The following is a 24,008-nucleotide window of genomic DNA, read 5'->3' on the forward strand; positions in this document are numbered from 1 at the left end:
AGATAGCACATTGGATACTTGCCTTTATTAACCAAGGCACAAAAGAGCAGAAAGGTCATACTGGAACTACATACTAGAAAACCACATTATAGGAAGGATATGATTGCACTGGAGATATTGCTGAAGAGATTTAGAAAGATACTGCCTGGGCTGCAGGGTCTGAGTTATGAGGAAAGATTAGACAGGCTGGAACTATTTTCCTTGCAGCAGTGAAGATTGAGGGGACCTGATAGAAGTGTACAAAATTATGAAGGGCACAGATAGTGGGGACAGAAAGGCACTTTTTTCTATTATTAGGGCTGAATGGTCTCCTTCTGTGCTGCAAATGTCTCTAAATTACAAATCTAAGATATATCCAAATAATTTTCTTACATGGTTCAGGATTCCATGGCATCAAATTAAAAGGTTCTCCATCTATCAAAGGCAAAATCTAGGATCAGGCTGGAAGATGGATTTGTGTAAAAAGTAGTATTTGAAACAGCATGAACAATGCTATGTACATCAGAGGCATTAAGCCTAATGGCAGGTCTGCAAAGATTCTCATAGTAGGGCCTCTGAGGTTCTTAACATGTAAACATAGCTTTTAGGCATTGGGCTTGAACATATAGGGCTGAATTTAGTTTAACGTAGCTGTCTTGGTGGGCACCATGGCTGCAGGACAGTTAATCATAGGAGAGACACTCCGTCCCAGCAGCAGCAAAACCTGATCTGATCAAGAGGGTGGAAAATACTGCCACAGAATTCCTAACTGCCACTGGCCGGATGCAATTAGGCTCTTTAACCAGCTGATTGACAGCCATTATTGCTGAGCCCACTGCCATTCAGTGGTGACTTGGGAATTAAGTGGGAGCCACAGTTTTACTGTGCTGCTTGAAAGCTATTCAGAAATTCAGTCCAGTTTGCGGGTTGATGATGGTGAGTGAGGATGTCCCTCAAATCAGGTATAGTTCAGACTGAGGGGACCAGCATTGGAAAAGGGGATTGGCTCTAAGAACATAAGAAATACAAGAAACATAAGAAAGCTCTGAAAGTTACCAGCTTGTTCTTGCCTCCTCTTTCCAATCCATCGTTCCATCCCACCTTCATTCACTTTTGTCATGTTGTCCAGGGCCTCTGGTGGGCATAATGCCAGCAGGTGATCTGCTGACAAGTAATGGAGAGCTGCTGGCATCTGATTATGTAACAGATCTGGCAGGCAAGATATCTGTTGCTGGGATCCCAAATCCCAGGGAAGGCCTGACAGTGAACAATAAGTGCCTAAAGAGCCCTTAATACCATCAGACTTCCCCCATGAAACTGACCAAGATCTCCACCAGTTCTGACCCTTGAGCAAGATCCACAAAGTCAGCCCATAGTAACAAGGAGAGTGAATGAGCGAGGAGCAAGTCTCTCACACTAGAAAAGAACATTATAGTCCATAGAATTAAATTCTGTTCACTGATCTTTTACATGCTAAAGTACATCATATAATCAACTACAACATTTCTTCGATCGATGTGGCTTTTTACATACTTGGTTTCCGCAAACTTAGTTGAAATTTGGATAGCATTTTCTCATGCCCTGTTCTATTTCCTTCTGCCTTACTTGCCCCTTCTTCACTTCTTCCTATTTCTCATATTTCTTCTTTCAATCAATTTATTATGTAATCCATTCTCTTTGGGTATGCCTTTCCCTTTTGCGCTCTTAGATTTTCTTTATTTTCTCTCATTCCTTCTGTTTTTCCTCATTCATTCATTCCTCCTCATTCCAGTTATCCACTCTCATTGCCGCTTTCGCACAATATTTCTTCTTTCCCTCACTTGTGGCCTTCTTCCCTATCACATGGTCTTTCTCTCTTTCCCCATATATCATTTCTTAAATCCTTGTTTCTTTTTGCATCATTCCTCCTCTTCCTTAGTTTCTCTCTCCTTGCCTTCTATTCTTTTTTGGCTTGTCGCTCTTATTCCCTTTCTCTTTTTAGGCTGCTCGAGTTAGATAAGCCACAATTTTCACCAATTAATCAAGGAGGAAAAATCAATATTTTCCACAACTCCATACCTACTATCAATTTCATCCCCTCCATCGTCACTGCCTCAGGATAAAACAGGCTACATGTTCTATGGTAAATAATTAATCTAAGATGCAAATTCCACACATCCGAAGTATTGCTGATGACTTGTGTGTCTGACTCATTAAGATCCTTAACATCACTTAATGATGGTTAAGATTCTTTCTATTCAGATTCAGGTAACTCTTCATGCTAGCAGCCTAATGAACAAAATAATTCTGGATGGGGGAAGCAAGGGAAACCTAAGGGTGATGTTTTTCTGTAAGGATAGCAGTTTTAGTTGGCTAATACTGCTGCATACCTGCTAGACAACAAGGTCAGTCATGCACTGAATTCAACGGCCCTGGTGGTGATGGTGCAATCCACCAGCAATCCTGCCAGAGCCATTTCCAGGAGCCCCAGAGGGATTAATCAGCCACTTAAGGGCCCAGCTTACTTCCAGACAGGAATTCCCTCCTTGATTTTCCCACCCTTAACTTCATCAGGGTGAGTCAGGAAGATGACAGGTTCTCCATCGCAAGCCTTCCCACTCAAAATATATGTACCCCTTTCATCCTAAGCCACTACTAGTGGAGGGGGAAATTAAATTCTGCTCCATGTTGGCTGAACAAAAACCCAGCCTATACAGGTATTTTGGTAATTTGCTACAGGCAAAGTGGTGGTGGGCTCTCATGTTCCAGATATCCCGCTGAGCAAAATAAATAAAAATAAAATAAAAATGAACAAATTGCAGTTCTTTACTGTAATTAGCGCCTTGTGTTGAAATACTATACGCAAGGTTTCACCAACAGTAAAGTGTTGATTACTTACTGAAAAAGGCAATTATGAAACTGGCAACCTAATATATAATTAAAAACTAACAGTAGAACTATAAGTTTAAAATGTTAAGTATAAACTATAAATTTCAAGTCAAATACATTCTGCAGACTCAACGGTCAGAATTCTCAATTCTTCTGAATCACTGTGGTGGTGGACAGTTTGGGTGATGCCAGGATGATGTGATCTTGCACCCAACTCTGCACATAGAGCCTCATTAATTATGCATGGGTAAGTTTCCAAAGCACTTTGCAGGGCAGGGGCTGATTTGCCTACCCGCCATCAGCTCAAAGGTCCAATTGCTATATTTAAATGCAAATCCAGCACACCCATATCACTCTCTCCAACCCACTTGTCGCCAGTAGACTTATCAGCATAGCATCCAACAATCAGCAAATGCTAAGGCGGCAGCAGCACACCACTTCAACCATTAGGCCCTCGACACCTTGATCTGTAGAGTCTGGGTGCAGATTACGTCCTCTACTCACTGGATGGTTCAAAGCAGCACCCAAATGTCATCTTTCCGGCCTGGGAGACTGTTGGTCAAGAGGTCAGCATGACTAGTGACCATGCAGGGGCAACATATCAACATATTATCTCACAGACACTTTTACATTACCACATCCCAACTATCATGTTGCTTACATTCCAATTTTTGCCCCATGCCTGCTTGTCACATGCTGTTTTTCAATCTTCATAAGGGCCAGCAGGAAAATGACAAGTGACAGCAGCCCAAACTGGGGAGGGACAGCAAAGATCCTCGTCCTCATAATCCTAAGAAGTTGCAGCTGATCTTGCTGGGGAGGACAGGGATCACTCTTCCGGCAAAGCAGAGATTGGACTCTCCCAACAACCTAGTATGGATCGCGGCTCAATCAAATCCTAACAATCAAAGTGTGTCAGATATACACTGACGTAGCTTAAGTTCATCCTCTGAAACTCTTCTTTCTTGTTGGCACCAGTAGATTATGATCAGCCAAACATGTGAGTAGCAGTCCAGGCCCCCAAAGCATGTCTCTGGACAAGGGGACTCGAGATATGTCACAGTATTTACTTACACCCTCCAGCAATGTAGACACATGCCTCAGAGGGACACAGGTCTGGATTAGATTTAGTGGGAACAGCTCACTGACATGTCCCTGCTGCAGTCAGGGACAGGAACACCCAGGTCTCCTGTACATGGACAACTGCTGCAGACAACATATTCTCTACTGAGAGTGATTTCATTCCTTTCCCCAACTGCTTGCTTAAAGCCAAGCAGCAACAAATCTCAGAGGCTGTCCAGCATGAAGTTTAGCTTGAAACTCCACACTCAGTCATCACCAAAATCACCTATTCATTCCATAGCTTCACGTCCCACACTTAACTTTGTCCTACCAATGCTGAAATCCATATAGCTGCAGTTCAATGATAGCACTCACCATTAGGTCAGGATTTTGTGGACTCAACTCTAAGTCCAGACTTGAGTACAAAATCTAATTCAATACTAAACGAGCACTACATTGTCAGAGTGCCATCTTTGGATGAGACGGTAAATTAAGATCTTGTCTGCCCTCTCAGGTTCCACGGAATTATTTCAAAGAAGAACAGAGGATTTCTCTCAAGTTTCCTGGCAAACATTACAACCCTATCCAACATCAGATCATCAGGTCATTATCTCATTGCTGTTTGCAGAACTTTGCTGTATACGAACGGCTGCAACATTTCCAACATAATGATAAGAACCACATTTGTAACATATGTCATTGATGTAAAGCTCATAGGGGTGTCCTGAGGCTGTAAAGGCGATATATAAACGTAAATATTTCTTCTTACAATTTCATCAGTCCTTGTTCTGCCTTTCCTGAGCTCTATCTTATATAGACTCCAAGTTAATCAAAGCATCAACACTCACATATTACCCCATCCTAAATGGTTGGTCTTATAAAATCTAGCAAATACACATTATAATTACCATCTGCTATGTTAGATCTGCATATCAGGAGCTAACAATGTGAGTACCCCTTCAATATGAATATAAAACAACTATAGTTACAGGAAGGGAAGAGATTTTAAAAACTTTTGTCCATGAAAATTACTACAGGAGATCAATAAGTCCAATACTCACACAACCACCAGCGAATATTTCTGCTGCAAGAGGGATGGATCCATCCTTTTTATAAAATCTGTCTCTTACAAAATCATTCATCTGAAATGAAATAAAATATTTTGAAATAGATTTTATAAATCTCCAAATCTATTCATGCTGAATTGTTAACAGTAACAGAGTAGAAAAGTAATCTTTTAAATAGTGAATTTTCCCTTGTATCTTAACACTATTTAGGTACTCAACTGTCTTTTTCTCACAAACAGCTTGCTTAGCTTATCACAGACAAAAAATGGTTCCTTGAGCAAGATACCAAAGTATCACTTCTACGATATTGTATTTATTGCGAGTCACTGCTTTTCATTTTTGGAACCTGGATTCAAAATGGTGAATGAAAATCTATATATAATGGTCATAACGGTCCTTGTCCAATGAGTTCAGGCAGTCTCATTAAAATGGATATGAGCCTACAGCATGAAACTTTCTTTAAACCTGGTACAAATTGGCAATAGCACTCAGGCAAGAAGCAGAATAGCTACTGTGGAAGACGAAAAAACACGCAAATGGTACTTCCCATGAAGTTGGGGATTCAGCAGGTTCAGCGAGTAAAACGTAATACTCCAGATGGATGAGTGACCTGAGAGAGTTTGAAGTCAACAACGAGGGTGGAATCTTGTGTCCTCTCCCATGATGGGGGAGCATTCGATCAGACAAGAGGGTGAAGGCAGCCCCCTTTCTGCCTCCACGCCAATTAAGTCTGGCACTATCATTTAAAAGAGTTACCAGCCTATGATTGGCTGGTTTCTGATTGACAGCAGCTCTCAGGACAGGACTTCCCAATTCAAACCTCTACCATGAATATTTTGGCCTTAATTGTTCAATTTTAGAACAAGGAAAAGGCAAAACAATCAGAAAAGTAGTGGATGAATACATTTTGAGAGGGGAATCTTGTGGAGGTGATGGGTTTTGGCTGCCAGCAGGGCAACTGGCATGACCTTTACATTACCACACTTTGGCACTTAACAAGCCAGAGGTGGGTCTTTCCCCAGGATCAAGGACCATGGGGGACGAGATGGAGGGGACCGAAGTGCCACCTGCCATGGCTGCAGTCAATCAGAAATCTGCAACTCTTCTGAACTCAACAGCACCACCAAAGGAGGTGGTGGCTGATGTTAGTATGACACTGACCCAAAGCCTTGGACTGAGAAGTGGCCCAGGCATGTGAGTGATAATAGGAAGGTCTTTCAAAGGGGATCACAGATTCATAGAATCCCTACAGTGCAGAAGGCCATTCGGCCCATCGAATTATGCGCCAACCATAATCCCACCCAGGTCCTATTCCTGTAACACCACATATTTACCCTGCTAATCCCCTGACATAAGGGTCAATTTAGCATGGTCAACCTAACCTACACATTTTTGGACTTTGGGACGAAACCACAGCACCTGGAGGAAACCCACGCAGACAGTAGGAGAATATGCAAACTCCACACAGACAACAACCCGAGGCCGGAACTGAACCTGGGTCCCTGGCGCTGCGACACAGCAGCGGTTGTGGAGATGTGGGAGAGAGAGGGGTCAACAGCAAGGGTACGGGGGCTGGTTTTCAACAGCACACCCCCTCCCCCCACCTCCTGATGATGGGTCCCTGATAAAACATCAAGTGCCTTTGAACTAGGGACTACTTACCATTTATATAGATGATCTGAGGAGGGAACCGAGTGTATGGTGTCGAAATTTGCTGATGACACCAAGATTGGTGGAATGGCAAATTGCGCGGAGGGTGTGGAGAGTCTGCAGAAGGATCTAGATAGGCTGGGCGAATGGGCCAGGAAATGGCAAATGGAATTTAATGTTGGCAAACGTGAGGTTGTCCACTTTGGTAGGAATAATGGTAGGAAGGACTATTACTTACGTGGCAAAAAACTGCAGCGTGCGACGGTGCAGAGGGACCTCGGGGTCCTTGTGCATGAGTCGCAAAAACCCAGCCTACAGGTGCAGCAGGTGGTCAGGAAGGCAAATGGGATGCTGGCCTTCATAGCGAGGGGGATTGAATATAAAAGTAGGGAGGTCTTGCTGCAACTGTACAGGGCACTGGTGAGGCCACAGCTGGAGTACTGTGTGCAGTTTTGGTCGCCGCACTTACGCGAGGATATTTTGGCCTTGGAGGGAGTGCAGAGGAGGTTTACTAGGCTGATGCCAGAGTTGAGGGGGTTGAGCTATGAGGAGAGGCTGAATAAACTAGGCTTGTACTTGTTAGAGTTTAGAAGAGTGAGGGGAGATCTCATTGAGACATATAAGATGATGAATGGGACGGATAGGATAGAGGTGGAGAGGCTCTTCCCGCTCAGAAAGGACAGTAGGACTAGAGGGCACTGCCTCAAGAAAAGGGGTGGGGGGGGGGGGGGGGGGGGGAGCGGTTTAGAACGGAGTTGAAGAGGAACTTCTTCACTCAAAGGGTGGTGAATCTCTGGAATTCTCTGCCCGTTGAAGTGGTGAAGGCTGCCTCGCTAAACATATTTAAGACGCGGGTCGATAGGTTTTTGATAGGCAAGGGGATTAAGGTTATGGGGAGAGGGTGGGAATGTGGAACTGAGACACGACAGATCAGCCATGATCTTATTGAATGGCGGGGCAGGCTCGAGGGGCTAGATGGCCTACTCCTGCTCCTATTTCTTATGTTCTTACATTATGTTCGCCTGGGGACCCACAAGCAAACAAGCCAAGGGTTGCTTTTGTACTCCCTGCATGGCGAATCCCTCTGAACACAGTTGCATTACTACAGTGATAGTGGGGTGAGGTCCTTAAGTGTTGCACAACTAAGATTCCAAATGTAATTTGTACATTGTGAAATTTGATTTTATATATTCTGAACGAAAGTTTATACTAAAATTTAGGAAACAAAGGTTAATGAAATTAATCAAATTAAATTTAACTGGCTATATTTATATTTATATTTAAGGTTTTTGTGGCAAAGTTAAGTTACTGGTGCTTACTGATAAATGCTACAAAACATTCAATATGAACATGCATCACAGTGTCTCTGTATTTAACTACAAATTCAGATACAGCACCAATGGACAAGAAAACTTTCAAAGACATATATTTTGCATTGTAGCATATTAAAGAACTCATTTACATCACTTACAGTGAGTTTTATAGCTTTTTCTGGTGCCACACCCATCAGCTGTGGTAATAAACCTATTTTGGAATCAGACACAAAAAAATAGATTTATTGCTATCACTGTAAATGTATCTCCCTAATGGGGAAAAAAGCTACTCTATTATTTTGGCTCAAATCTAGCAGTCAATGAAAAGCAACCAGGAACAGCAGCAGTTCCGAGTTTCTTTAAGCGCGTTTTATTTCTTCAAAGCAGCAGACATGTCTCAGATAGAAAGAAAAACTGTAGTGCTAGAAAATGGAAATAACAAATTGCGCAAAATTATCAATCTACACTAAAAAAGGGCAACAAGGGCAGAATTTTCCAGTTTTGAGATGATGAGTGGCAGCGGGTGGTTCTGTGGGAACCCTTCCTACTGTTCAGAACAGCTTGCAGCCGATTCCAATCTTGAAGGTCCATTAATTATATACAGGTAAGTTTCGGGCCAAATTGCCTGGTGGGTCAGGAGCAATTTGACTGCCTGATATAATTTGGTGGATTGAAAGGTTTGGGCACGGGCCCCATATTTAAACGCCAGTCCAATGCATACATCTGACCTCTGACCTCTGACACCCCCCCCAATCACCTGTCTTGAAACATGTCAGGAATCCAGAAGAATAAGACAAGCAGCCTCAAGGCAGCAGCAACTCCTCACCAGACCCTTGAGGCATTGATCAAAGGGGTCTGGGCTCATAGGCATGTCCTGTACCCAAGGAATGGGTCAAGAAAGCACCCAAACATTACATTTCTGGTCTGCAAGGCCATCCCCTAAGAGGTTAACACAGCTGCCAACTACACCCAAAGCACCATCAAGGGCAGGAAATTGCTTATTTACTCATCTGCTCTGCCAAGGTAAGCCATTCTTCAACACTCTCCAATATCAAACAGTTATCATAGCACCATATAGTCAAACAACCATTCTCTTCACAGTCTCACACATCCATTAGAGGGAGGTACATCATGAAGATTTTAACATCACCAACATCCCATCCTTAAGTTGCCCACATCCTCTCCTGTGGCCATTCTGGGGAGGGCTCACTGCAGACAACGCAAGAACTAGGAGCAGGAGTAGGCCATCTGGTCCTTCGAGCCTCTTCCACCAATCAATAAGATCATGGGTGATCTTTTCATGGACTCAGCTCTACTTACCCACCTGCTTACCATAACCCTCAATTCGTTACTGTTCAAAAATGTATCTATTCTTGCCTTAAAAATATTCAATGAGATAGCCTCAACTGCTTCACTGGGCAGGGAATTCCACAGATTTACAATCCTTTGGGTGAAGTAGTTCCTCCTCGGTTCAGTCATAATCTGCGCACCCCACCCCCCCCGCCCCTTATTTCGAGGCCATGTCCCCTAGTTCAAGTTTCACCCGTCAGTGGAAACAACTTCCCTGCTTCTATCTTATCTATTCCCTTCATAATCTTATATGTTTCTATTCACAGGGTCATGGATTTCACCCAACCTCTGCTCCATTCAGTTTGATCACATGCCTCGCTTATGTCTTCACAAAGGCTAAGTCGGTGCAAAATAAATATTTAAAAGTACAGACAGCCAGCATCTTTCACCTCTCACAAGTTGAGGAGGCTGCAGCTGACCTGGCTGAGGAGGACAGAAATTGCTCCTGTGGGGAAGGGGAGATCAGCCTCTCCCAACAATCCAGTATGGATCACTTAATTGCATCCTAACTACAGTGAGTACATGTAGTTTTAAATAGTTGATGTTCACCTCTGAAACAGCTCCGGAAGTCCCCAGCATCAGATGTCAAATTTGATTTATTGCACAATTTCAAGAAATAGCTGAAGGCACTGGATACTGCAAAGGCTATGGCCCCTGATAATACTGTGGCAATAGTACTTAAGACTTGTGCTACAGATCTTGCTGCGCCCCTCACCAAACTGTTCCAGTATAGCTATAACAGTGGCATCTACCTAGCAATGTAGAAAACTATCCAGATATCTCTATACACAGCAACCAGGACAAATCCAACCTGACAATTACTGCATTGTCTTTGTACTCTTGATTATTAGTAAAGTGATGGAAGGGGGCAACAGTCCTTTCGTTTGCGTAGCAATAGCCTGCTCATAGACGTCCGGTCTGGGATCCACCAGAGTCACTCAGCAGCCTTGGTTTAAACCTTGACAAAAGAGCTGAACTCCAGAGGTGAGGTAAGTGACTACACTTGACATCAAGGCAGCATTTGATCATGTATGGCACCAAGGAGCTCTAGCAAAACTAGAATCAAAGGGAATCAGGGGAAAACCCCCAATGGTTGGAGGCATATCTGGCACAAAGGAAGATGGTTATGATGGTTGGAAGTAAATCACCTCAGTTCCAGGACATGACTGCAGGAATTCCTCAGGGTAGTGTCCTAGGCCCAACCATCTTCAACTGCTTCATCAGTAACCTTCCTTCCAAAATAAGGTCACAAGTGGGGATGTTTGCTGATGATTGCACAATATTCAGCACTCTTTGTGACTCCCCAGAAAATGGAGCAGTCCATGTCCAAATTGGGCAAGCCCTGCAAAATATTCAGGCTTGGGCTGACAAGTAACATTCATGCCACACAAGTGCCAAGCAAATACCATTTCCAATAAGAGAGAATCTAACCATTGACCCTTGACAGTCAATGGCATTACCATTGCTGAATCCTCCACTAACAAGTTCCTGGGGGTTACCATTGCCCAGAAACTAAACTGGACTAGTCCTACACATAGTGGCTGCAAACACAGGTTAGAATCCTGTGGTGAATAACTGCGATAGTACTTCACCTTTAAGGGAAGTGTTGAATATAAAAGTAGGGAGGTCTTGCTGCAGCTGTATAGGGCATTGGTGAGGCTGCAGCTAGAGTAGTGTGTGCAGTTTTGGGCGCCGCGCCTGCGCAAAGATATTTTGGCCTTGGAGGGAGTGCAGAGGAGGTTTACTAAGCTGATACCGGAGTTGAGGGGGTTGAGCTATGAGGAGAGGCTGAATAAACTGGGCTTGTACTCGTTAGAGTTTAGAAGAATGAGGGGAGATCTCATTGAGACGTATAAGATGATGAATGGGATGGATAGGATAGAGGTGGAAAGACTCTTCCCACTCAAAAAAGACAATCGGACTAGGGGGCACAGCCTCAAGATAAAAGGGGGGCGGTTTAGAACGGAGTTGAGGAGGAACTTCTTCACTCAAAGGGTGGTGAATCTCTGGAATTCTCTGCCCGTTGAAGTGGTGGAGGCTGCCTCGCTAAATATTTTTAAGACGCGGGTTGATGGGTTTTTGATGAGAGAGGGGATTAAGGGTTATGGGGAGAGGGCGGGAAAGTGGAACTGAGCAGCGACAGATCAGCCATGATCTTATTGAATGGCGGGGCAGGCTCGAAGGGCTAGATGGCCTACTCCTGCTCCTATTTCTTATGTTCTTATGTACTTAAAAATCATGTTCTCTGCAATTTGTAAGCCAGCCTTTTGTTTTCGTTGTTGCATTGACTGCCTGTTCAGATGTGCTTTTAGTGCTGCTTAGTTGGGGTTTTGTTTATGTTTACTCGGGGCCTCATGCAGTATCTGGGATTTTTATGAGCCTGAATTGTTGGCGGATGATTGATTGACAAGTCAAAGTCAGGTGGTTCCTCCAATGAGGAATCCGAGGACTCACTCTCAGCTTTAGTTGGGAGGTGTTTTTACTTCAGGGTGGATGCAGTGTTCTGTCTCTCTCAGGATAAAAGCAAATTACTGTGCATGCTGGAATCTGAAACCAAAAGAGAAAATGCTGGAAAATCTCAGCAGATCTGGCAGCACTTGTAAGGAGAGAAAAGAGCCAACATTTCGAGTCCAGATGACCGTTCATCAAAGCTGCTCACTATCTACACAACACAAGTCAGGTGTGTGATAGAATACTCTCCACTTGCTTGGATGAATGCAACTCCAACAACATTTAAGAATTTAGGCAGCTCGACATAATCCAGGATAAAGTAGCCCGCTTCATACATATGCCATGTACAAACATTCTATCCCTTCACCACTGAGGAAGAGTGGCAGCCATGTGAACCATCTACAAGATGGACAGTCAGAACTCACTAAGACTCCTAAGGCAGCACCTTCCAAACCCTTGACCGCTACCATCTAAAAAGGACAAAGACAGCAGATACCCGGGAACACTAGCACCTAGAAATTCCCTTTCAAGTCTCTCACCTTCTTGACTTGGAAAAATATCACCGTTCTTTCACTGTCATGGGTCTAAATCCTAGCACTCCCTCCTAAGCACTGCAGGTGAACTTACAGCTCAGGGATTGCTACAGTTCAAGCAAGCAAGCAGTTCACCACCACCTTCTCAAAGGAAACTTGGGATGGGTAATAAATGTCTTATCAAAAATGGCATTGGAGCTCTGAACACCCCTGTATCTAGCATGCAACATTTTCACTGGGAAGGCAGGGGAGGAACAAGGACAGGATATGTTCTGCAAATCCATAGTTCTTGGAGGCAGTGGTACGTTTAACAGAATTAATAGTGCAGCTGCTTACATTTAGAAGCAATTTTTGTCACCAATATTTCTTGGTGCACAACTCCTAGGATTTATAAGTTTCTGGAAATGATCTAAATATGCCAGAATACTCTAAGGATGTCAGAGACTCCTTTGGAGAGGTCAGGCGCTCTTTGGGATTGTTAAGAGTAAACATGAATGTGCATAAAAAGGTGAATAACATCTTTGAACTATAAAGTCATTTAAATTCACTGCTTTTTCAATTTTGGGAAACAACAGACTCCAGTTGAAAATAAATCTGTGCTGGGAATTTCAATGGATGTTTGTTGACTATTACTTACGTGGCGAAAAACTGCAGCAGGCGACGGTGCAGAGGGACCTCGGGGTCCTTGTGCATGAGTCGCAAAAACCCAGCCTGCAGGTGCAGCAGGTGGTCAGGAAGGCGAATGGGATGCTGGCCTTCATAGCGAGGGGGATTGAATATAAAAGTAGGGAGGTCTTGCTGCAGCTGTATCGGGCATTGGTGAGGCCGCAGCTGGAGTACTGTGTGCAGTTTTGGGCGCCGCACCTGCGCAAGGATATTTTGGCCTTGGAGGGAGTGCAGAGGAGGTTTACTAGGCTGATACCGGAGTTGAGGGGGTTGAGCTATGAGGAGAGGCTGAATAAACTAGGCTTGTACTCGTTAGAGTTTAGAAGAATGAGGGGAGATCTCATTGAGACGTATAAGATGATGAATGGGATGGATAGGATAGAGGTGGAAAGACTCTTCCCGCTCAAAAAAGACAGTAGGACTAGGGGGCACAGCCTCAAGATAAAGGGGGGGCGGTTCAGAACGGAGTTGAGGAGGAACTTCTTCACTCAAAGGGTGGTGAATCTCTGGAATTCTCTGCCCGTTGAAGTGGTGGAGGCTGCCTCGCTAAATATTTTTAAGAAGCGGGTTGATGGGTTTTTGATAAGAGAGGGGATTAAGGGTTATGGGGAGAGGGCGGGAAAGTGGAACTGAGCCACGACAGATCAGCCATGATCTTATTGAATGGCGGGGCAGGCTCGAGGGGCCAGATGGCCTACTTCTGCTCCCATTTCTTATGTTCTTATGTTCTTATAAGCCTGAGGGCCATCACTATGGTATTAGTACTGCTCGACTACTTCCACAACTTTGCATTATCAGAGTGAGGGCTTAAATTCATAATCTTCATGACAGCTTCAATGAAGAGTGAAGGATAACATGCTAGCAACATCCAGAAACCTCAAAAATGAGTCTCCAATGCAGGACTACTTGCGTGCCAAGCAGCGGAAGCCACACGCACTGGACAGAACAAAGCTATTCCATAGTCAACTAGTCAGTTTTGAAGTACCACAATTCTGCCTTAGAGTCATGAATGGTGGTGGGCATTTAAACAACTAAAAGAGGTGGTGGTTCACCAAATGCTCAGTGATGGAAGAACCCAGCACATTAGTGCAAAAGATAAAGTCTGAATCATTTGAAACCACTGTCAACTCTGTTGAGTGGATAATCCATCCCGGCCTCCTCCTGAGGTCCTGGCATCACAGATGCCAGTCTTCAGACAACTTGATTCCCTCCTTAAATCAAGAAACGGCTGAAGACACTGTATACTTAGGCTATAGCTCTGACAGCATTCCAGCAACAGTATTGACAATTTACATTCCAGTCCTAGCCACGCACCTAGCTATCGTAGAACAGCCACAACACTGGCATCTACTTGGCGATGAGGAAAATTTCCTGACATTGCTCCTGAATTGGGTATACAAAGTACATAGCCAATTGATGACTACCTCCAATGCTTTTTATTTACAAATAGGGGTAGTCTTACACCAGGTGGGTTCTCAGCAGCTTTTACTGTGCAAGCTGATGTTCAGTAAGGTGGAGGAACTTCCTTTGTGGGTCACTGTGCCCAGAGGCAATCCATCTCAAAGATCATGATTCCCCTTTAATTCTCCCACACAGCTTCTGAATTGCTCCTCAGAGTCATAAGAGCATAAGGAATAGGAGCAGGAGTAGGCCATCTAGCCCCTCATGCCTGTCCCGCCATTCAATAAGATCATGGTTGATCTGAAGTGGATCAGTTCCACTTACCCACCTGTTCCCCATAACCCTCAACTCCCTTACCGATCAGAAATCTATCTACCCGTGACTTAAACATATTCAACAAGGTAACCTCCACCATTTCAATGGGCAGAGAATTCCAGAGATTCACTACCCTCTGACAGAAGAAGTTCCTCCTCAACTCTGTTCTAAATTGTTCCACCACCCCCCCCACCACCTTATTTTGAGGCTGTGCCCTCTAGTTCTGGTTTCCTTTCTAAGCGGAAAGAATCTCTCTACCTCTACCCTATCTAGCCCCTTCATTTTCTTATACGTCTCTATAAGATCACTCCTCAGCCTTCTAAACTCCAACGAGTACAGGCCCAATCTACTCAATCTCTCCTCATAAGCTAACCCCCTCATCTCCGGTGTCAATCTGGTGAACCTTCTCTGCACTCCCTCCAAGGCCAATATACCCTTTCGCAAATAAGGGGACCAAAATTGCACACAGTACTCCATTTGCGGCCTCACCAGTGCCTTGTATAGTTGCAGCAAGACCTCCCTGCTTTTATATTCTATCCCCCTCGTGATAAAGGCCAAAATTCCATTCGCCTTCTTGATCACCTGCTGCACCTGCAGACTGAGTTTTTGCGACTCGTGCACAAGGACCCCCAGGTTCCTCTGCACAGTAGCATGTTGCAACTTTTCACTATTTAAATAATATTCCATTCTACTATTATTTCTTCCAAAATGGATAACCTCACATTTGCCAATGTTATACTCCATCTGCCAGATCCTCGCCCACTCACAGCCTATCCAAATTTCTCTGCAGACTTTCCACGTCCTCACGCAATTTGCTTTCTCACTCATCTTCGTGTCATCAGCAAACTTTGTTATCCTACACTCGGCCCCCTCCTCCAAATCGTCGATGTATAAGGTAAACAGTTGAGGTCCCAGCACCGATCCCTGTGGCACGCCACTAGTCACCAAATGCCAACCAGAAAAGCACCCATTTATTCCAACTCTCTGCTTCTTATTAGATAGCCAATCCTCAATCCACGCTAACACTTCACCCCCAACTCCACCTTCGGCAGCAACCTTTTGTGAGGCACCTTATCAAACGCCTTCTGAAAATCTAAAAACACCACATCCACCAGTTCCCCTCTGTCCACTGTACTAATCAGAGTTTTACAGCATAGAAACAGGCCCTTTGGCCCAATTTGTCCACGCCCCCCTTTTTTTAATGTGGAGATGCCAGCGTCAGACTGGGGTAAACACAGTAAGTCGTCTCACAAGGCCAGGTTAAAGTCCAACCAGTTTATTTGATAGTAAACCCACAAGCTTTCGGAAATGCTGTTCCTTTGTCAGGTGTGTGGAAGGTTCTGATCAGAGAAGGGCATATAAAGACACACAGTTTACAGAATACTGATTAGAATGTAAGTCTTTACAGCTAACCTGCTATTCAAGTCTTAAAGATGCAGACAACGTGACTGGAGATAGCATTATGCATATGTTAAAGAGATGCATATCGTCTTCAGGCAGGACAGTAAGTGAGATTTTGCAAGTCCAGACAAGTCATGGCGGTTACCGATAGTGCGACATGAACCCAAGATCCTGTTTCAGGCTGTCCTCATGTGCGCGGAACTTGGCTATCAGTCTCTGCTCAGCGACTCTACGCTGTCACATGTCGTGAAGGCTGCCTTGGAGAACGCTTACCCAAAGATCAGAGGCCGAATGCCCATAACCGCTAAAGTGTTTGCCAAAGGAAGGGAACAGTCTTGCCTGGTGATTGTCAAGCGAAGTTCATTCATCCGTTGTTGTACCGCTCAACAATCATGAGACAAGACTGTTCCCTTCCTGTTGACAAACACTTCAGTGGTCATGGGCATTTGACCTCTGATCTTCAGGTAAGCGTTCCCCAAGGCGGCCTTCACAACACAACAGCGCAGAGTCGCTGAGCAAGTTCCGCACACGAGGACAACCTCAACTGGGATCTTGGGTTCACGTCACACTATCAGTGACTCCCATGTCTTGCCTGGGCTTGTAAAATCTCACTTACTGTCCTGTCTGGAGACAATACACATCTCTTTAACCTATGCCTAATGCTATCTCCACGCACACTGTCTGCATCTTTAAGACTTAAATAGCAGGTTAGCTGTAAAGGCATGCATTCTAAATCAGTATTTTGTAAACTGTGTGCGCCTTTATGTGCCCTTCTCTGATCAGAACCTTCCACACACCTGACGAAGGAACAGCGTTTCCAAAAGCTTGAGAGTTTACTATCAAATAAACTGGTTGGACTTTAACCTGGTCTTGTGAGACTTCTTACTGTGTTTACCCTTTTTTTTAACCTACTAAGCTAGTGCTAATTGCCCACGTTTGGCCCATATCCTTCTATAACCATCTTACCCAAGTAACTGTCTAAAAGACAAAATTGCACCCGTGTCTACTACTAGCTCTGGTACCTTGTTCCAAATGGGATAGGCTTCTCCGTCCTCATTCCATCACAAAAGCTAACTGTAACTCAACCCCCAACTCCACATAACACCTCCCTCCTAATACGCACATCCCACCCCCACCAAACCTTCCCAACCCAAAGTTATTTTACTGCCAGCGCACACATGCTGAACCCAACCCCCAATTTCCCCCCTCCCCCATGTACACTTTAACACTGCAACATAGACAAGCTACCTCTCCCATTTCCAACAGGACTCTCCAAACAGAGGCAATGGAGGGAAGGGAATGAACCTAACAGAACGTATGTCAGTCATTACATTGAAGGCAAGACACCACAAAAGACAAAAGGAAGGGGACAAGAGCCAAAAAGAAAGAAAAGAGGAACAGAAGCAAAACAGAACACAATTCCACCTCCCCCCCCCACTTCAAACCCATCCTGAATTGGATGCACACCTAACCTGCTCTCAATGAACAAAAGCCAACAAAGGTGGATAATAGAAGAAGGGCAATAATCCAAAACAAAACATGGAAGAAAATATCTTGTTACTCACCAAAGCAGTTGACTCCATGCTGATGGAACTTAACCCCCTGACCAACCTCTACAGAGGGAAGGACCTTCCCCACCCTCCAGAAGCCAACAAACCTAACCCAGGGATGCAGACCCCTACCCTTGAATGACCCCAAAAACAACACACAGACCTGGAACAACTCCCCAAATTTAGGAAATCTTCCCACTCTACATAAAAAAAGAAACCCTCCAATCTCCTACCCACCCACCAACATTCCTGTCAGTACTACCCCCCACATCTCCCCCACAGTAAAACCCCCCCCCAATGTGGTGACCTACTCGTGAACCGGCACATCTCCCCAGCCAGAAAACCCAAGAAACAGGGAACCTTTTTCCATAGAATCACTCTCCAACACACATACCACTTGACATCCACCCCAACTGCCTGGAACACAACAAAAGTCCCCAGCCTAAGAGCCCTTTCCCCCTAACATACATCACCTTAACAATCATCCTTCCACAAGCACCTAGAAAATGGCAGAACCCATGCAGCTGCTACATTCTTTCCCCAGGTATACCCCACCAACACCCCTTCCCCAAAGAACTGTTATTCTGTTTTGGACAATTCATTGCATAATAATATTTCGAGTCACATTTGAAACATCCTTGGTTATTCCTGGATTTCATTCTTCTGCCATAGCTACCCAATTCCTATTCTCTGCTAGAGCTACCAAAAGAGTCTTTATGCTCATTTATTTTACTTGTCACTCTTCTTCTGTGTAGATACTTGCACCCCATATCTAAACAGTTCCGAAACCTGCTGAAATTGAATCCTCCATTGTATGTGCTACTGCCAAGGATTCCATTGATGCCATGAAAATGGTTGTAGATGAATCTCTGTTCCAGAATCTCTTTCTGAAAATTTAATTCCAGACAAAATTAGGAGCCTATCCATCTTTGATACTTCAGTACAATCCAACAAATTGAAAACAAGCATTGAATTAGGGATCTCCAAAATTTCTGCAATCCTGCAGAGATTGTTAAATTCCGCAATACAGTCTTCTCTGAAACAGCTGTACATCTTTCTAAATTGATCAAAATCTGACCCATGCCTCATATGTATTTAGCAGATCATCTTTCTTATAAATTTTGTCCATAAATTTTGGGAGATTATTTAAATCTTCCTCAGTGTCCAAATGATGAGATTCTAGCTCTGAGAAAACCCTGCACATGATCCTGTTTCTGTCAGGAAGTGAAAGCGGCAAGGCCATGCTATACTTTTTCTTTGGTAATGATGTAACCCATGTCCATATATTCACTTCATTTTCCATTGTTCATACAGTTTGGCGTAACAGAACTGCAGAAAATCAAACCCAGATTATTTATATAAAATCAAATTACTGCAGATGCTGGAATCGAGACCCTGATTGTTTATCATTTATACTTAGATTCAGTCATTCTTCTCCAAAGTAACTCCAATTACAATCTTTAAGTTTAGTTTCCAATCTTCAACTATAGCTAACTGTTCTCTGTTCCCAAAATTTAACCAGATTCAAGCTGACTGATGAAGTCGAAACCAAGTCACAAAGTCTTTCCTTGCTGAGATAGTTTATTGGTTCCATCCAGTCCTCACCAACACCCAAATTCTTAACTATCCACAATTTGTAGGAGTTCAAATGCCCATCACCTGCTTCCCTTAATGATTCAATTAACCAGGCTTTAACAAAGGATCCTGTTGTCTTTTTTATGAAAGCTGCTGGCGGGTTTTAGGGAATCTTGATGGCTCCGAGGGCAATGGACCACTCTACTTGACTCGGCAGTTCAATACGGTACGGTACGTAGTTGTTGACCATCAGTGGCCTCCTTGATTCACTGATGTGTTGCTGACTGCAAAATCCTACACAAATTTTCAGTGAATGCCAGGAAAGTCCAAGAGGCCTAGAAGTACAGAGCCATGGTGACCGACAGTGCCAATGGAATTAGGTGTCCACAGAATCCCATGGGTCTCAGCTCATTTCGCAACACATTATATAAATCAGTTATGAACTGCTTGGGGAGGCAGTCTTTGTTCACATTCCTAATCAGACATTTGGAGGCAACTGAGCCTCAGGTAGTGGATTATCTTATGAGATTAGACTCTTCTGCATACAGAGGCTATTCACATGTCTTTCTGCACCATTCTTTGGCATCCCCAACCTGAGGCTTACTTTCTTGTTCATCCAGAGGTTGCTGCACTGCCTGTGCCTGGACCTTCCTTCCTCTTTGTGATCCCATTCAGGAGGATGAGCACCAAAATCTGGGTGCCTGGCAGGTGCAAAACTTCGTATCCAAATGGTCTTTCCCCTCATTCATTTATTTTCTTTTGAACAAATTCAATGCCTCAATGGCAACCTGGCAACATGCTTTGTTGGCAATCCCTCCCCCCACCCCACCTTTGACTGCCAGTGCCTGCACCCTGCCATGGTCTGCTGGTTCCCTTTGATGGCTGCTGGAGAGACACAACACTGAGCTCCTGCTTGCTTGCCATCTTCTTTCAGCAAACAAGGCTCAGAAGACTTATGTTTCCCGTGTGCATCAGCAAAATTCAAGATGCACCACAAAATCAATATCAATTGGCCAGTTAAGTAACTTTACTTTCTTCCCATTGTGTTGCTGTGTAAAATTCGCTCTTCATGTTGGCTATATTGGTAACAATGTGAAGACACTGGGCTTCTGATCCAGCATCGTCTCTTCCAATTTTAAACCCCTCTCCCAGCTACCAAATCCATTCCAAATGGTCCCCTTGAATTCTGGCCAGAGGGACATGTTTCTATGTTTAATTTCAAAAATACTTCAATTAGGAGCTTTTTTTTTAAGCATATAGACACATAAAAGAGCAAGAAAGTATTTACAGAACAGATATAACCTGTAATTTGAGCCAAAAGTGCTACTCAAAAGATTTTAAAAAAATCTTCCGAGTATTGTACACTCTGGAAATCGGTCAGTGACAAAACTTTTCTCGGCAATCTCTAAATTTAATATTCATGGAAATATCAGAATGGATATTAAATGGAAACAAAACATTATGGAAGGAAAGTAAAACAAAGTTAATTTATATTATGGGCAGCTCCTGGAATATAATAAGATTATTAACACATTTTGTAACAGAGTTTATCTAATAAGTGGCAATCTCTGCTGTCTATTTTTGCAACATCAGAGCAGGAGGATCACATTTCCTGTGAATGTGAACTGACTGCAGAACAATGCACAAACTGACCTCTATAAAGTCCAAATAAGCCTTCATGTCGCACCACTTTTCTGAAGCAATCAATGCTGTTACGGTACATAATCTCTTCTACAAACGATCCTGTGGAACGTTGATTTTGCATGCGGGTTTTCACCAGGTCAATCGGATAGACAAAAGTGGCACCTGTGGCTGTACAGCAGAGCAGCAATAAAGTTATTTTTAAATTGTAACAATGCAAAAAAGGGAAGCGACACTAAATTACTCCCTAGTAGAAATTACATTCATTCACCAAGTTCTTTTTATCTGCCAATTTTACAAAGATTTTAATTAAAATGCTTTCAGAAGTAACTTTAACTTATTATTAACTCGTCTCTTCTGAAACCAGTGGAGCCAAGTGAGACACCTCTGAACAGTGACCAGTATAAAAGCACTTCTATAAAGGTTCCTATGATATGGTCTCCCATCAATACAATGAAGAATGTGCTCTGAATGAAGGTAGAAAAGGCATTTTTTTCTTAAAAGAAATTGTATACATAGAAGGAAAAGATAATGTATACCAACTAACCTCCAGCAATTCCACCAAGAGTAAATCTGTATACCGATTCTGCCAGTTCCATCAGAGCATAATTACGTCCGTCACTTTGGGTCAGCTTTTTCAAAAAAAAATCAAAAATTTGAGAACGCAATCTACAGGGTCTGGTGATTTCATTATTCATTACAAGTTCCAAATGACAAGTTACTATGCCACAGCATGAAACGAATGAATCTGTTCTGACTTAATGAAAAGGTGTAGGATATTACAGAAGTGCCTACTCCCTGACTAAGAATGCAACAAATCAAATCATTTAAGAAAAGAGTTTAAAACACCCCTCAATATCCCCAGGACGTGACAGAATCCACACCAGATAGTTCGCTGTAGAAAAGAACATAGAACATAGAAAAACTACAGCATAAACAGGCCCTTCAGCCCACAAGTTGCACTCATTATATCCTTCCCTACTAGGCCTACCAATAACCCTCAATCCTATTAAGTCCCATGTACTCATCCAGAAGTCTCTTAAAAGACCCTATTGAATTTGCCTCCACCATGGCAGCTAATTCCACTCACCCACCACCCTCTGAATGAAAAACTTACCCCGACATCTCCTCTGTACCTACTCCCCAGCATCTTAAACCTGTGTCCTCTCATAGCGATCATTTCAGCCCTGGAAAATAGCCTCCGAGAATCCACCAGGTCTATACCTCTCAACATTTTATAAACCTCTATCAGGTCACCTCTCAACCTTCGTCTCTCCAGGGAGAAAAGACCAAGCTCCCTCAACCTATCCTCAAGGCATGCCACCCAAACCAGGCAACATCCTTGTAAATCTCCTCTGCATCCTTTCAATAGCTTCCACATCCCTCCTGTAATGAGGCAACCAGAACTGAGCACAGTACGCCAAGTGGGGTCTGACTAGGGTCTTATAAAGCTGCAGCATTATCTCCTGACTCCTGAACTCAATCCCTCAATTGATGAAGGCCAGTACACGCATTCTTGACCACATCCTCTACCTGCCAGGCCGATTTAAGAGTCCAATGATCCGGACCCAAAGGTCCTTCTGATCCTCTACACTGCTAAGAGTCTTACCCTTGATATTATACTCCTTCATCCCATTTGACCTGCCAAAATGGACCGCTACACATTTATCCGGGTTGAAGTCCATCTGCCACTTTTCCGTCCAGTCTTGCATCCTATGTCACGCTTTAACTTCTGACATCCCTCCAGACTATCCACTAACCTTCATGTCGTCGGCAAACTTACCAACCCATTCCTCCACTTCCTCATGCAAGTCATTTATGAAAATTACAAACAGCAAGGGTCCCAGAACAGTTCCCTGGGGCACTCCACTGGTGACCGACCTCCATGCAGAAAAAGACCCATTCACAACCACACTCTACCTTCTGCAGGCAAGCCAGTTCTGGATCCATAAGGCAACAGCCCCTTGGATCCCATGCCCTCTCACTTTTTCAAGAAGTCTTGCATTGGGGACCTTATCAAATGCCTTGCTGAAGTCCAAATAAACCACATCTACCACTCTTCCTTCGTCAATGTGTTTAGTCACATTTTCAAAGAACTCAACCAGGCTCGTAAGGCACAACCTGCCTTTGACAAAGTCGTGCTGACTACGTTTGAGCATACTAAACTTCTCTAAATGTTCATAAATCCTGTCCCTCAGGATCTTTTCCATCAACTTACCAACCACTGAGGTTAGACTCACCAGTCGGTAATTTCCTGAGCTATCCCTATTCACTTTCTTGAATACTGGAACCACATCCGCAATCCTCCAGAACCTCTCCCGTCTCCATCAACGATGCAAAGATCATCGCCAAAGGCTCTGCAATGTCTTCCCGTGCCTCCCACAGTAACCTGGGGTACATCCCATCCGGTCCCGGCGACTTATCTATCTTGATGCTATTCAAAATTTCCAACACATCCTCTTTCTTAATGTCCACATGCTCAATCTTTTCAGTCCGCTGCAAGCCTGCAGTATAACCACCCAGATCTTTTTCCACCGTGAATACTGAGGTAAAGTATTCATTAAGTACCTCTGCTTTTTCTACTGGTTCTGTACAAACTTTCTCATCTTGACATTTTATAGGTCCTATTCCTTCATATCTCATCCTTTTACTTTGTAGAATGCCTTAGGGTTCTCCTTAATCTTACCCACCAAGGCCTTCTCGTGACCCCTTCTGGCTCTCAAGTTCCTTCCTACAAGCCGTATACTCCTCTAGATCCCTAACATCAGATGGTATTTGGTTTTAGAAGACTAAACAGTACACAATCCAAACTACCTGTTCCTCACAGCAGGAAAAGGTTTCATACTAAAAATACTTCTGGAAAAAGTACAACCTAATCTTATTATTTTCTGTTTGTATCTAATTTTCGTGTGCAATTGACAGAAAAAGTAAACTCCCATTTTTGTACAGTCCTGCTGTTTCTTCTGGCTCAAAATTGCAACATACCAAATGAAGCATTGCCATTTAAATTGCATTTTGGTAATTCTAACAGCACCCCAGCTTTTTGTTGCAGGTCATTCACAAATCAGATACAGAATGCCTCAAAGGTGGGCAAGAGAAAAATGGCATTTCTGTAATATTTGCATTGGATAACGCAGAACAGTTCTCACTTTTCTGTTGGTTTTGATAGTAGCACTGAGTTTAAGT

At 43.6% G+C, this 24,008-nt stretch overlaps 1 protein-coding gene across 1 annotated transcript in view; it reads right to left on the reverse strand.

Annotated features, from left to right (window-relative positions):
- slc25a13 (solute carrier family 25 member 13) overlaps nucleotides 1-24,008 on the reverse strand; it is a 195,486-nt gene that overhangs the window by 23,717 nt on the left and 147,761 nt on the right. The window contains exons 10-13 of the mRNA XM_080214583.1: nucleotides 21,370-21,454; nucleotides 20,835-20,993; nucleotides 8,098-8,150; nucleotides 4,971-5,051 (exon numbers count right to left, since the gene is read on the reverse strand). Of these exons, the coding sequence (XP_080070709.1) occupies nucleotides 4,971-5,051; nucleotides 8,098-8,150; nucleotides 20,835-20,993; nucleotides 21,370-21,454 (378 nt within the window). The remainder of the gene's footprint in view (nucleotides 1-4,970; nucleotides 5,052-8,097; nucleotides 8,151-20,834; nucleotides 20,994-21,369; nucleotides 21,455-24,008) is intronic.

Source organism: Carcharhinus amblyrhynchos, chromosome 2, assembly GCF_965287045.1.
Source record: "Carcharhinus amblyrhynchos chromosome 2, sCarAmb.v2.hapA, whole genome shotgun sequence".
Taxonomy (NCBI): domain Eukaryota; kingdom Metazoa; phylum Chordata; class Chondrichthyes; order Carcharhiniformes; family Carcharhinidae; genus Carcharhinus; species Carcharhinus amblyrhynchos.